The 13,972-nt window shown below is 32.7% G+C and overlaps 1 protein-coding gene and 1 long non-coding RNA gene across 2 annotated transcripts; one reads left to right on the plus strand and one right to left on the minus strand.

Annotated features, from left to right (window-relative positions):
- Positions 1-1,292: 1,292 nt before the first annotated feature.
- Positions 1,293-11,540, minus strand: LOC128265543 (programmed cell death protein 6). The gene is made up of 3 exons (XM_053001616.1): positions 11,391-11,540; positions 10,959-11,334; positions 1,293-1,446 (listed from the first exon to the last, which is right to left on the minus strand). The coding sequence occupies exons 1-3, from the start codon at positions 11,447-11,449 to the stop codon at positions 1,345-1,347; spliced, it is 537 nt and encodes a 178-aa protein (XP_052857576.1). The 5' UTR covers positions 11,450-11,540; the 3' UTR covers positions 1,293-1,344.
- On the plus strand, positions 9,852-11,015 carry LOC128265544 (uncharacterized). Its single transcript, XR_008268883.1, has 2 exons — positions 9,852-10,386; positions 10,455-11,015. It is a non-coding gene; the product is annotated as an uncharacterized LOC128265544 (long non-coding RNA).
- Positions 11,541-13,972: the final 2,432 nt, after the last annotated feature.

The following is a 13,972-nucleotide window of genomic DNA, read 5'->3' on the forward strand; positions in this document are numbered from 1 at the left end:
CTAGTACCTTTCCCAACACTGTGTCCACCACTGCCCTGGGTGTCGCATTGGGAGTGAGCCATTGAGAAAAAATATGGCAATCAAATTTAACTCAAAGATCTCGAAGGTGTACGTCAGGGGGACAGAGAGCGGGATTTTTCGAGCGCGGTTAACGAAATTGCGTTGCTTTTTGTCTCCGGTGTTATGAACAAAAAATAAGCGTTATCTCGCGACTTTGGCTTATAGGTTTACATAGTGCACTTTTATTGCCGGCATTTGGTCAAATATTTTTCTATTAGTTCTTTCCGGACTAAAAGATTTACAAGGGAATAGTGCGATTTGGCATTGCTGACAGAGCTTGATACCGAGCATACAGTATTTTATTTTAAAAATGCAACAATATTTAAGATTAAAAGACATAACATTTACTAAATATGCGGTACCGACCAGTGATTACAATTTAGCAATTTAATTGCTATTTCTGGCAACTTTCAAAAAATTTAGAAACTGTTATTTTTTAAATGCTGTTAGCCACGAATCCGACAGCGTTTATATATTCTTAAGCAATTTAAATTCAAAGGAGAAAATTTATGCTTATCGTAAACATTTTTGCCTTTTTGAAATGGATTGCACAAATTACGATTAATAATGGTTCACAACTCAGTGATTCGATTATTTCAACAACTGATCACTCTTTTGCTGTGTTGTGTGCTTGGATTAAAATGCCAAAAGAAGATGAGGAGTTATAGCAATGGATTCGCAAGGATTGTACTGGTACATGTGCGTATTGAAAATCTGCAATAGGTGCACAACTTTTTTATATTCGCCACCATTCGCAGGCTGCGATGGGTGCATTAACGCCAAAAAAATAAGTTGCCTTCTGTTGGAAGTCAATAAAACGGAGGAACAAAAACCGGCACTATGCCTTCACATTGCCAAACCCTGTGGATCAGTTTTCAGATTGTAAAGCAGTTCCAAATATTATAAAATATAATATAATATATATATATTATTAATCTAGCGATTTTTGATTCAGAGATTCTGGCAGCACTGGTACTTCCGATGAACCCATATTGTTTCTAAGCTTTACTGATACGTTCGACGTGAAATGACTAATCTGTAAGCCACGCGATCGGCTTTAAGTACAGCTTAAACAGCGGAAAAAAATACATATAAATCTTCGCTTAGCTGTAGTCTATTAGCTGTGAGCAGAACTTCCCTTTGTGCCCATTATTAAAACAATTATTAATAGAATAGAATGAAAACCTAATAGTAAAATTTAGATTTTTTTTAGAAAAAAATTTAGATTTTTTTTTAGAAAAAAATTTTGGTTTTTTTTTATTAATTGGTATTTGAAAAAGTAAATTATATTTTTAAGGCAAAAACCATGCTTAAAAATTGTTCATAATGTATGGTTATGATCCCATCCATATCAGTGTCGTGTTGCCGGAATGCAGTTGTTAAAGTCTGGAAAATAAATGTATAACATTTTAACATAAATTTTTTTAAAGGTCTTTTGTGATTTCTGTATTAATTTTGTTATTTTACTAATAAAATGTATGCTCTGAGTTCTAAGAAATAAATTTAAAATTGGATGATAAAAAAAGCATCAGATAATACACGAACAATTTTGCTTTAAATGCTAAAAAAATCCAACTATACTATTTTAACCAAAATTACAACACACATTTATTAGATACCAAGAGAAATTGAAATTTATTCCATTGAATACGTATTTTGTAGAGGCCCTTTAAGAATGGAGAAATGGTTTGCGCCATATTCCAAAGAAATGGATAATTTCTAGCGCCGAAGAATTGTTTATTCGGTGGTGTATTAAGAGTGTTTCTCAGTAAAAAAATAAGGTTACTACAATTATATGAGCTACAAAATTAAAAATGTCGTCAAACATCGGATTTTTGTATTCTTAGCTATACCGCAGAAACCTTAGCTGATAGAACAGAAGTTTGTATAGGACTTTTACTCAGGAGCACCCGGCTATGATGGAAAAGTACATACGGTTCGTGGAATTTCTTGGCAGTGTATTTGTGTTATTAGTACACTCTGCTTTCAAACCGATAGAACATGTTTCTTGTAGTATCAAAGCAATGAACTGCTTGTAATAACTATATATTGACAAACCACAATAAGAGAAATTTTTTACGATATGCACCAGCTCACATCGAATGGTATTTACAAAGAATTACAAAACAGAACAAGACAAAAAGAGATTCTGTACAACAAGACATGGCTGAGATAGTTTTATTTATTACGAAAAACACAGAAAAGACTTGTTCCTTGGCAGAGACCGGCCCTGAATGGTACAATACAGTTAAGGGAATGAAGAAAGGAACAGTTATCACCATTACTTAACGTAATATTATACAATGAAACGAACTACTATATATTCAGAAATTCCATTTCTGGAAGCATGCTTTGTCAGATATGTATAAAAGACAAAAAGACAAACTATGCAGTTGTATGGAACATTATGGAAACAAGCTATTGTACAACAATCCTCGCCTGCAGTTATACACAATATGAATAAAAAAAATCGAGCCACTGTCAAAAAAAATCATAGTGGATCTTCGAAATTTTTTAAACATACCCAATGCACTTGCATTTAGGGATGTGATGATTGGTGTGTACATCACCTACATCACAACACAGGCTTTAGAACAATCACAATCGACTGGTTGTTCCTCCCACAACCAGTGCAGACACAGCACCGTCTTCACCATAGCTCCTGCTCAGGATCTCAATTCTCTTCTTCAGAACTTGCAACGATGTCATCGCAGGAATGGAGTTCAAAAAATGAGCATCCAACAATCCGGCACTCTTGGAAAAAAATTTTTAAGCATCAGATTTTTCCAACAATAACACTTTCGAGATAAACAACAAATATTCTATCAAAACATTAGGCTTGGCATCCTAGTAGAGAACTATACTGATGTAAAATTAAATTTCCTTGAATGCAACCTTTAATAAGCGCTTTAACTATCCACAGTAGATCGCTTATTCAATCCGTTGGGATTCTTGGCCCAAGTCATCATAGCTTCCAAGATACTCTTGAAAGAAGTTTGGAGTTTTCGTACCGAGCGTGAGTATAAGCCCGCAGTATCTGCCATCTATCGATGGCAATAGATCATACAGCACCTTCCAGATATTCAATATATCTCAGTCCCTCGTTGGTTATGCGTCGAGTTAAGACACATGTTTTGTGACGGATCATCCTTGGCATATGCTGCATGCTCATATTTTCGAGCTCAATGTACTGACGGAACCGTGAAAATGTACCAACTAGCAGCCCGCATTTATGTCACCAGACCAAATCACTCACAATTTCCAGAGTGGAATTATCCGAAGCATTACTTTGTACACAACTAGCCAAAAGGATCTGCAACCAACTGCAAGCATTGCAATACATCGTGTCCGTGCACTACAATTCTAGAATAATTTCTACAGTTATTTGCGAGGAACAAGCCTCGCAGCATCTTGCAATTCTCACTTGCATAAAATCTCAATCTTTTATCGAATTATATTCATTTTTAATAATCTTAATTGCATCACAGCCCACATCAGAAGATTTATTCAAAATACTCGTAAGTATTTGTATTTATTTCAAGTATCTGAAACCTTAAAAAGATTTATTTGAACTGGTGCGAATTGTTCAGCAATAAGACTATTCGGACGAGCTATCAAGATTACAAGCAAATAAGTTTCTAGTCAAACACACAATCAAAAACAGACAATCAAAGAATTGGGAGAGTTCGCTGTAGGCTAAGTAATGCATTACATCATTAATACAGTAATAATACTTCCAAAGGAACACCACTTTACGATTCTGGTTATAAGGAACGCCTTTTACAACTTTACATGGAGGCGTTAACTTAACTTTGGCTACAATTCAGCACGTATTCTGGGCAATCAACGGTAAACAAGCTGTAAAAAGATCCTCCAAGAATGCGTGGTGTGTTTAAAGCACCGGCCTTTCAAGCCAACTAATGGGAGATTTATCAGCGCACCGCGTTAATCCTCCCAAAAGCTCATTCGAAGCAACAACAGTGAACTACACTGGCGCTATGGAAATAAAATTATCCAGGCTCAGAGGTCACACTTAGTATAAAGAGTTCATTACTGTTTTCATATGTCTAGCGAGCAAAACTATTCATTTAAAAGAGGTAAAGAATATGTCGACACAGCATTTCCTGTAGAGGACTATAGTCTATAGCAACTGTGAAACTAACTTTATTTCATCGTACGTCCATTCAGTGGGCAACGAGTTTCGTCAGGAAACGGAAGTCTCAGTCGTTTCAGAACTCACTCGTCGAAGCATTCAGTGGCACTTAAACCATTTTGGATGACTTTGGAAATCCAACGTCAAGGATGTCAAAACATACCTAAATCAGTCGTTTAACTGTATTCAAGTGACTTACGGGCAATTAAAGACAATTTTCGTCCAAATAGAGGCTTGTCTTAACTCAAGACCTAGAACTAGGAGACTTATAAGCCCGAACCCCGGATAATTTTTTAATCGGATTCTGCAGGCACATCTCAAATGGCACTATGAAAACGACTGTCTGCAACTTTATGATTAAGATGATCAAAGATTATCGAACCAATCCTTCCGAATGGAAACTAGGCCAAATCATCGATTTACAACCCGGCACCGATGGTTTAGTACGAGTCATTTCTATCAATACCGCAAAGAGAAGAGAGGTCGGTCTCTAACATTTGTTACTTGGCTTTACCAAGGTTACCTGAAGGGTTAATCCTGAATAACAAATAAATGCACCTTTGAATATCCGCATATATTCCATAACATAAATGACAGAACAGTGATCTAACATAGGGAATGAACTCTGCTAGCGTCGACCAAGAGAGCGGCCAGTACTCATTATCACAAAAGCTCCGAAGATTTAACCTTTGAAAGTCAACGAATGAGAACTTCTATCTACCTGCAACAGAAAGACAACTTTTGGAAAACGCACTGAAGGAGACATTTTCCACCCTATAAGGTAAATATACTTGATCAGCATAACTAGGAGATTCTATCTAGCCATATCCGCCGGTCTGTTTGTCAGTCCGTCCTTTCTGTTATTAATTTTTTTTTGCTTCTTGACGATATAAGCACTGTATATTATTTCAAAATTATAGTTGCAGTTTGATTAAACATGTCTATTTTTCACTTTTTTTAATTTGTTTTGGATATAGAAATGGTTCAATAACTCAGAATTTTGTTTTTTTTTTCTAATTTTTCCTATGGGAGCTATTCGAGATATTCGTCTAATCCGGCTGGCTCCGATTTATATACTACCTGCAAAAGAAAGGGAAATTTTGGGAAAGTTTAATGCAGATAGCTATAAAATTGAGAGCTTAGTTTCCGTAGAAACGGATAAACGCAGGGACGAACAGACAGACAGACAGACTGGCGGATACGGCTAGATCGACTCTCCTAGTGATGGTGATCATTAATATATAATGTGTACACTATAGGGTCGGAAATGTATCCTTCAGTGCGTTGCAAGCTTCTGATTGAATTTAAAAACGCTCGACAAGCTTAAGCCTAAGCCTAAAACAACTACATTTTGATTTCTATGCCTATATTTCTAAGAACAATTAAGCTGTTACGATTTGGCCGTGTATATGTCGATCGTTTCTTTGGCAGCTATAAGGCACAAAGCTGCATAATATATTCAGCCTTGTTACTTTCAATGCAGCGTGCCGATTACGAAACTAAATAAAACAAGAAAGAAAGCAAACTTCGGCAAGCCGAAGTTCATATACCCTTGCAGCTATTGCAAGAATTAAACATTTTTGAAAACATTAAAATTATGATTTACTTTCGTATATGTTTAAAAACATTGAAGCTATGATGATTTGCAGCTCAATTATTTGATAGTTATTTTATATATTTTTATTATTTCTAAGGGAGCTATATGATATAGACGTCCGATTTTGATAAAATTTAAACCATAATTCTGAAATATTTAACCATTGCTATATGTCGAAGAACTAAACAAAAAATTAAAAAACAGAAAAGTTATAATTTTTTTCATTTATTTTTCCGATTGTTCCTATGAGAGCTATATGATATAGTCGTCCGACTTTGATGAAATTTAAACCGTAAATCGGAAATATTTAACCATTACTAAATGTCGAAGAACTAAACAAAAAAATAAAAAAGAGAAAAGTTATAATTTTTTTTCATTTATTTTTCCGATTGTTCCTATGGGAGCTATATGATATAGTCGTCCGACTTTGATGAAATTTAAACCGTAAATCGGAAATATGTAACTATTACTAAATGTCGAAGAACTAAACAAAAAATTGAAAAACAGCAAAGTTATAATTTTTTTCATTTATTTTTCCGATTGTTCCTATGGGAGCTATATGCTATAGTCGTCCGATTTTGATGAAATTTAAACCGTAAATCGGAAATATTTAACCATTACTAAATGTCGAAGAACTAAACAAAAAATTGAAAAACAGCAAAGTTATAATTTTTTTTCATTTATTTTTCCGATTGTTCCTATGGGAGCTATATGCTATAGTCGTCCGATCCGGCTCGTTCCGACTTATATACTACCTGCAATAGAAAGACAACTTTTGGGAAAGTTTCATGCAGATAGCTTTAAAACTGAGAGACTAGTTTGCATATAAACGGACGGACAGACGGACGGACAGACGGACATGGCTAGATCGACTCTACTAGTGATGCTGATCAAGAATATATATACTTTATAGGGTCGGAAACGTCTCCTTCACTGCGTTGCAAACTTCTGACTGAAATTATAATACCCTCTGCAAGGGTATAAATATAGTTCATTTTTAATATCAGAAATTTTTTGAGTCACATTGCATCGTCACTTTATTATTGCCTCGTCAAGAGGTGTTTTTGTTTAATATTTTTAAAGAGAAGCCATGAGCCATATAATGTTTGGCCTTGAAATTAAAAATTTGACCAATCTTATTTGTTTCAATTTTAAAATGTTGTGGTTTTAATTTTATGTAAGTACATATGCATTTGCTGGTTTTGAATTACACAACGTTAATTTTGGCATTATTATTCAAAACAACAACAAATATGTATGTACATTTATTTATTTGCGACAACGTCCTAGTGCTACAAGTTAGGCATAACTTTTTATAAGGGCACAGACACAGTGTAATAATACAAAATTAACCATAAAAGTACAAAATTTCGATTTAGTCTTATTGTCTTATTGTTATTTTTAATTGGGCTTCTTAACGTTAGCATTCATATATATTATTACTAATAATTTTTGTTTATTTTGTTTATATGCTTTATTCGTTATGGTTTTAAAATTTTTAATTTTTACTTATTATTATAGCTGTTATTTTATTTAATTAAAATAAATTGAAGGGTGTGCATTCATATAGAGATTTTTTGTATTGAATTGGGCAGTGCTTTTAATAAAATTTATATTATTTGGAAGTTGGTTTCAAAGACAGAGCATTTATAAAAGCTGATGAATCAAATTTTCCAAAAACTTCGAAACAAAGAGGAGGACGAATATTACTAGGCACTAAAGATTTTTCCAAGTTAAGTTGTCGGAGCATTCCATACGTTTTCCTTACTGTGGCATTTATGTTATCTTTCCACGAAAACGTGCTGTTTATCGCCTAAAAGGCTTTGCAAAATATGTATAACCATTTTTTTCTTAAAAAGTTACTAACCATTTTGTTTTGTCTGGATAAAGGCCCAGACCATTTCTGTGGGACCATTTACATATATTTGATAGCTTAACATTACAAACATTATTCCAATCTAAATTTTTAGTCAAAGCGGTTTTTGAAAAACGGTTTCCGAAAGAATTCATGCCTTCCCTTAATAAATATAGATCGTCGACAAAAATACAAAGAAAACAAAAAGCGTTTGTCGTTCGTAAAGAAAATCGGCAGCGAAAAACAAAGCAACACAGTTCTGATTATAGTAACACTTTAAGCGCAATATAAATGTATTTACTTAATTATTATTACACATGTGTAGTATGTACATGGATTTTGAAAAAATAAATTTTCACATTTTTGATTTGTCTGAAATTTCTTTAATAAGTAAACACATGTAACAGGGTTTTGTAGAACATTAAAATAAATATAAATAAATAAATTATAATATAAATAAAATAAAATAACCTTTGAATGAAATTTTATATCTTCTGCTGTAGCGGTCCTATCACTTCGTTTCTTTTGCATTTATTTCTCCATAACTTATTCGATCTGTACAAAAAATTTCAGGCAAATCAAAAATGTGACTTATTAAAAGGTGTTCGGTTTGTAAAAGAATGACCCACATATTTGTTGTTGCTTTAAATAATAATGCCAAATTTAACCGAACAGTAATTCAAAACCTGGCGCAAAACAAGACAGAAAGAAAACATCGGCAAGCGAAAGTTTGTATACCATTGCAGCTACTCCAAAAAAAAAGGGTGGCAGGTATTAGAAAGAATTTTGTTCTTTAAAATATTAAAATTTCGATGTATACACGTATATGTTTAAAAACATTGAAACTGTTATAATTTTAAGATCACTTGTTCGATCGTTCCTATGGAAGCTATTTGATATCGTTTTCTAATTTGAATAAAATTAGTAATTAATAATTAATAATAAAATAAATTATTGCACTATTTCTATGCTCAAACGAATTTTTTGAAAATATTAAAAAAAAAAGGTTACATTTCGTTTCATATGCTGATCAAGACTATATCTATACTTAATAGGAAATGTCTCCTCCACTGCTTTGTAAACTTCTGACTCAAATTATAATCAAACAAAAACAACTCTTGACGAAATAAAATTAACGTGACGATCGCACTTTCAACTCCAAAAACTTCTGATATCACGTTTTGTGACGACTATTTTTATTGTACCAAAAGAATTACTTAATTTTTATTTAATTTGTTTCGTAATCGGCACAAAGGTGCACAATAAAATGAGCCTTGTTACTTAATCATTTGAAAGCAGCGTCGCGTTAATTTTACCTCGTCAAGAGGTGTGAAATGAAAAAAATTATAATTATTGTTAGGTTTTTTAAATTTGATTAAAATCGGTCGATTTTTTTATTGCAAAAGCGGCAAGGGTTTATAAACTTCGGCTTGTTTAAGGTTGCTTCCTTTCTTGTGTTTTAATTTGTACAGAACAAGAACCCATTTATTTTTAAAGTTTACAAAAGGAAAAAATGTTATGAAATGGGTTGCATTTTTGAACGCTGAATAAGTTTTAGAGAAAAATGAAAAATGTGTTATATATCAAAAGTTGCGCAACCTCAAAAGCTATAAGGACTCAAAAATAAAAAAGAAATATATATGGCGTTTTCAAAAAAATCGCTAAGATGTGAACACAAAAACGTAATTTGGGCTTTACTTCTCTAATTATTTTATTTTAAAAAAATATATTAAAGAAACGTAAATAGCCCTTAAAAATACCTTTTTAACAGTATACAGCACGTTATATTAGTAGCTTGGAAGCTGTGGTCGTGTTAAATCTAGCTTTTTTATCCGTTTTAGCGCTATTAACGTTTCCTTAATATATCTTCTTCAAGTGAAATAATTACGGAATTATTGTAGCGATATTTTTTAAAACGACAGAATATTTTTTTTTATTTGCATAGTTATAATTTTCTTTTCTTATTTTTCAAGATTGTTCCAATGGGAGCTATATTATATCAAACAAAAACACCTCTTAACGAGGTAAAAAAGTCCTGACGATCGACCTTCAACATATAGAACATTAAAATTTGAATAAATTCGTTGCTTTAAGATATTTGCTTTCATCTTGCAAAAAAAAAAAAAATTAAATTATTTTTAAACTATTATATTTAGACCAATTATGTTAAGGCTTCACTTGTCTGTAGCTTTACTAGTTTAAAATATCTGATATCAAATTTAATGTATGTAAATAAAAACACTTCTTAAATGTTTCCATTGGTATGCAATTCTTATTCATTTAGCGATAACTTTCGATTGGTGTATTTCTCGTCACGATCAGACCATCACAGCAGATGTTCAATTCTGGGGCTATGTATATAATAGTAGTCTCCTATGCACACATTCTTGGTGCGCATCGTCACTAAATGTATGGTCGTCCATAGTGATAGCAACATACATATATGATTACTCGGCAAGCTGCTTTGAAATTGTAAAGTTACAAGGCTGATTTTATTGTAGAGCTGTGCAGCCAGATTACAAAACAAGTTAATCAAAAACAATTTTTTTTTTTGTAAAATAGAAAATAGTCGTCACAAAATGTGATATTATAAGTTTTTGGAGTTGAAGATGTGATCGGCACGTTAATTTTACCTAGTCCAGAGGTGATTCAGTTTGTTAAGAAATTAAAGGCAGCAATTAAAGGTGCCAGGAATGACAAAAACAGCATTTTGACCCGCAGGTAAACCAAAGTAATTTCCTATTCTTTCATATTATCGAAATGGAATTTTTTCTTTTTATTACAATCAGAGGTAAATACCTTAAAGACGCAGACTTCGCCAAAATGCATCTCCTTGGAGAAAAAAATCCCAATATAGCCAAGTAAAAATCATCTTAGTACTTTTAAAATACTACCGAATCACTACCAAATTTAAAGCTAGTTGAAGAGGATGTTTTCCACCTCTTTCTAGTACATTCACCTCTTACGGAAGAAAAAGCAGCTGAAACGTAATTTGTTCGCTGAAGCAGGAAAGCAGCCTGTCTGAATAGTTATAAAGGGCATCTAATAGTCGAGGCACTCGAGTATAGCGTTTCTTCTTCTTTATAGGGCGGTGGTGTATTAAGAGTTTTTTCGGCAAAACAGTTATTCTAGTTATGTGGACTAAATAATTAATTAATAATACTACATATATCGCGGATCCCCTTGCTAATGATATTAGTTTGTATGGGACTTTTACCCAGGAGCACCCAATTATCATGTAAAAGTAGAATTGGAATTTTTTTGTTGTGTACCTGAGTAATGTTTATACTTACATATAGTACAATGCAACATTGAATAAAATCATCAAAAAGAATTGTTCCACGTCCAAAGCGATCAAATTTTCTTAGTAAAACGTCAATTAGGTGGTCGGATAAACGGTAACCAAATGATGTCAGTGCTGTCTTCAGTTCAGTTTTGTCGATGTTTCCTGAATTGTCACGATCGAATGATCGAAAGCAATTTTGCCAGTCCGTCACATATTTCCACAACGCTCCAAAATCTTGAAAAGAAACGGTCCCTCTATTTTCCCGATCAAACATTCCAATCATCAAACGGATCGTTTCGGGATTAAATGCAGACCATGTACCATTCGAAAGAGCCACTTGTAGCTCATCAGCAGAGATATGACCACTCCTGTCTTTATCGACTCTGAAAGTAACATTGTTGTTTTATCCAAGTCTGAAGGTAAGCTTAGTGAGCCTTGCCTTTGAAACACATTCCAAAGAAATTGTTGGTCTGGCATGCCTTCATGGTTGTATGACATTGCTTATGACTCGTGGTTTTTATTTTACAGAATGCAATTTAAAACACAAACACAAACACTTTTCGATTTATATCGATATCAAAAAATATATATTGAATATTATTATTTTTTACATCTTATTCCCACAGAGGCAAATCCACCACATGTGCGTCAAACAAGCATCGGTAAATTAACGGCAATTTCGAAATGGTGGAATTTAGAACATACATTTAAATTATTTATTATATTTAAAACTTCTACTCAAACCGTTGTGACTAACGCAATAAATATAAAACTTTATTAGTCGCGTTAGGATTTAATAAATGAAATGAAGTGAAAAGATGTATATAATTCTTAGGCATAATGAAAGCGAAAAATGCATTTTAAAAAACGGATCTCCGCAATTTTTGTAATTGCTCCCCTAACAGAAGTTGAAGAACGCCTAACCAGACTATTAAGAGTGAGATAAAGCGTCTTATCAGAATGAGTCAGAGAAATAAAAGTAAATCGCCGGCTTGATCGGCAGCGCCGACTGCGCAGCATTGAACTAAGCGAAGCCAAGAATATAGGGCATTCAGTCAAGAGATGACGGCGGACCAAATAAGTAAATTTAATAAACGTCTAAATACATAAAATATGACCAGTGCGTTTTTATTATTAGTGAAAAACTGTGACCTTTAATGGCAATGCAACATGGCGACCGTGACGGTGATTTGTATTAAAAAGCCTAAATAAAAAGGCAAAAAAGAGTGATGTACTAAAAAAAAAAGAGAAGAAAATATATATAATATAAGCACAAAAATTTAAACTAAACTTAAAAAACTTATGTGATTTGATTTGACCGCAAACAATTAAAAATCATAAAAAAAAAATAAAAGCCTGTGCGAGGACCAGCACCGGCACCACCCGAGTCCAAAGGGCCGGAAAATCCCAAAAAATTATAAATCATCAAACAAAACAAAAGCCTGAGCGAGGACCAGCACCGGCACCGCCCGAGTCAAAAGGGACCGGAACCTGAAGACAAGAAGAAGAACGGACAAATGCAGAACAACTAAATTTTTCTTTTTATACGCTTGCAGAGGGTATTATAATTTCAGTCAGAAGTTTGCAACGCAGTGAAGGAGACATTTCCGACCCTATAAAGTATATATATTCTTGATCAGCATCACTAGGCGAGTCGATCTAGCCATGTCCGTCTGTCCGTCCGTTTCTACGCAAACTAGTCTCTCAGTTTTAAAGCTATCTAAAAGAAACTTTCCCAAAAGTTGTCTTTCTATTGCAGGTAGTATATAAGTCGGAACGAGCCGGATCGGACGACTATAGCATATATCTCCCATAGGAACAATCGAAAAAAAAAATAAAAAAAAATTATAACTTTGCTGTTTTTTAATTTTTTTTTTAGTTCTTCGACATATAGTAATGGTTAAATATTTTACAATTACGGTTTAAATTACAACAAAATCGGATGACAATATCATACAGCTCCCATAGAAGTGATAAAAATATATAAAATAACTATCAAATAATTGAGCTTCAAATCATCATAGCTTCAATGTTTTTAAACATATACGCAAGTAAATCATAATTTTAATGTTTTCAAAAATATTTAATTCTTGCAATAGCTGCAAGGGTATATGAACTTCGGCTTGCCGAAGTTTGCTTCCTTTCTTGTTTAAAATGAATATACATATATATAACATATTAAAATTGTAAATTTAATGCGACCCAATAAAAATTTTTTTTGAAAGGCAGGAAAAAAATTTCTAACAATCAAAAGAAAAACACCCTTACATATATAAACATAAAATTGTAAATTTGAGCTGTTAAGGAAGGTGGCCCAATTAAAAAATTTTTTAAATCAGAAAAAAAAAATTGTAACAATAAAAAAAAAAAAATAATAAGCAGGTAGGAAATTTTGTAAAAGAAAAGAAATACAATATTTTAAACGAATTAAACCAATTGCGAATGTATGTTTGAAAAAATTAGTATTTTCAAAATAAAAACAGTTTTTCAAAAGAAAAATGTAAAATAAGTAACCAGAATATAAAAATAAAACAAAAAAAAAACGTAAAAACTTAAACTTTTTTTTTTAATTTTATTAAAATTAACAAAATTGTTTTTTTCCTTCTTCTTCCCCATGCAAGATTAAAACTATTATAGGTTGGTTCGGCTCAGACGATACCCAGTCAACGGGAAATAAGGCAAATGTTGTCAATAATGCTATTAAATTAATGAGGAGACTACTTTTGATCCTAACAATTAGCAGCGTTGCTCAATTCGCGCTCAAATTATATGCGAAACATATTAAAATATTAAAAAGGCGCTATATAAGCAGAGCCAACGACTTGGACAGGGTTTAAAGTCATTTATCATTTCGTCTCCAACAGGGTATAAATTATGTATCTTTTGTTTTCTTCTCTCTTTAAAATTTAAACATTTAAATACATAATCTATCTCACAAGGATGGACCAAAAACTTAAAAATAATAAAAGAAAAAGAGGATTAAGAAAAAAAAAGCATTTAAAAGAATAGTTACCATTCTAC

The sequence above is a fragment of the Drosophila gunungcola genome, unplaced genomic scaffold (assembly GCF_025200985.1).
Source record: "Drosophila gunungcola strain Sukarami unplaced genomic scaffold, Dgunungcola_SK_2 000132F, whole genome shotgun sequence".
In the NCBI taxonomy this organism is placed as follows: domain Eukaryota; kingdom Metazoa; phylum Arthropoda; class Insecta; order Diptera; family Drosophilidae; genus Drosophila; species Drosophila gunungcola.

Bases quoted from the DNA above. Each gene is read 5' to 3' on its own strand.
- LOC128265543 (XM_053001616.1), bottom strand. From the start codon at position 11,449: ATGTCATACAACCATGAAGGCATGCCAGACCAACAATTTCTTTGGAAT. The intron at 11,335-11,390 runs GCAAGGCTCACT...TGTTACTTTCAG, and splicing joins CTTTGGAATGTGTTTCAAAG to AGTCGATAAAGACAGGAGTG. The intron at 1,447-10,958 runs GTAAGTATAAAC...TTTATTTTCCAG, and splicing joins AATGTTGCATTGTACTATAT to ACTTTAACAACTGCATTCCG.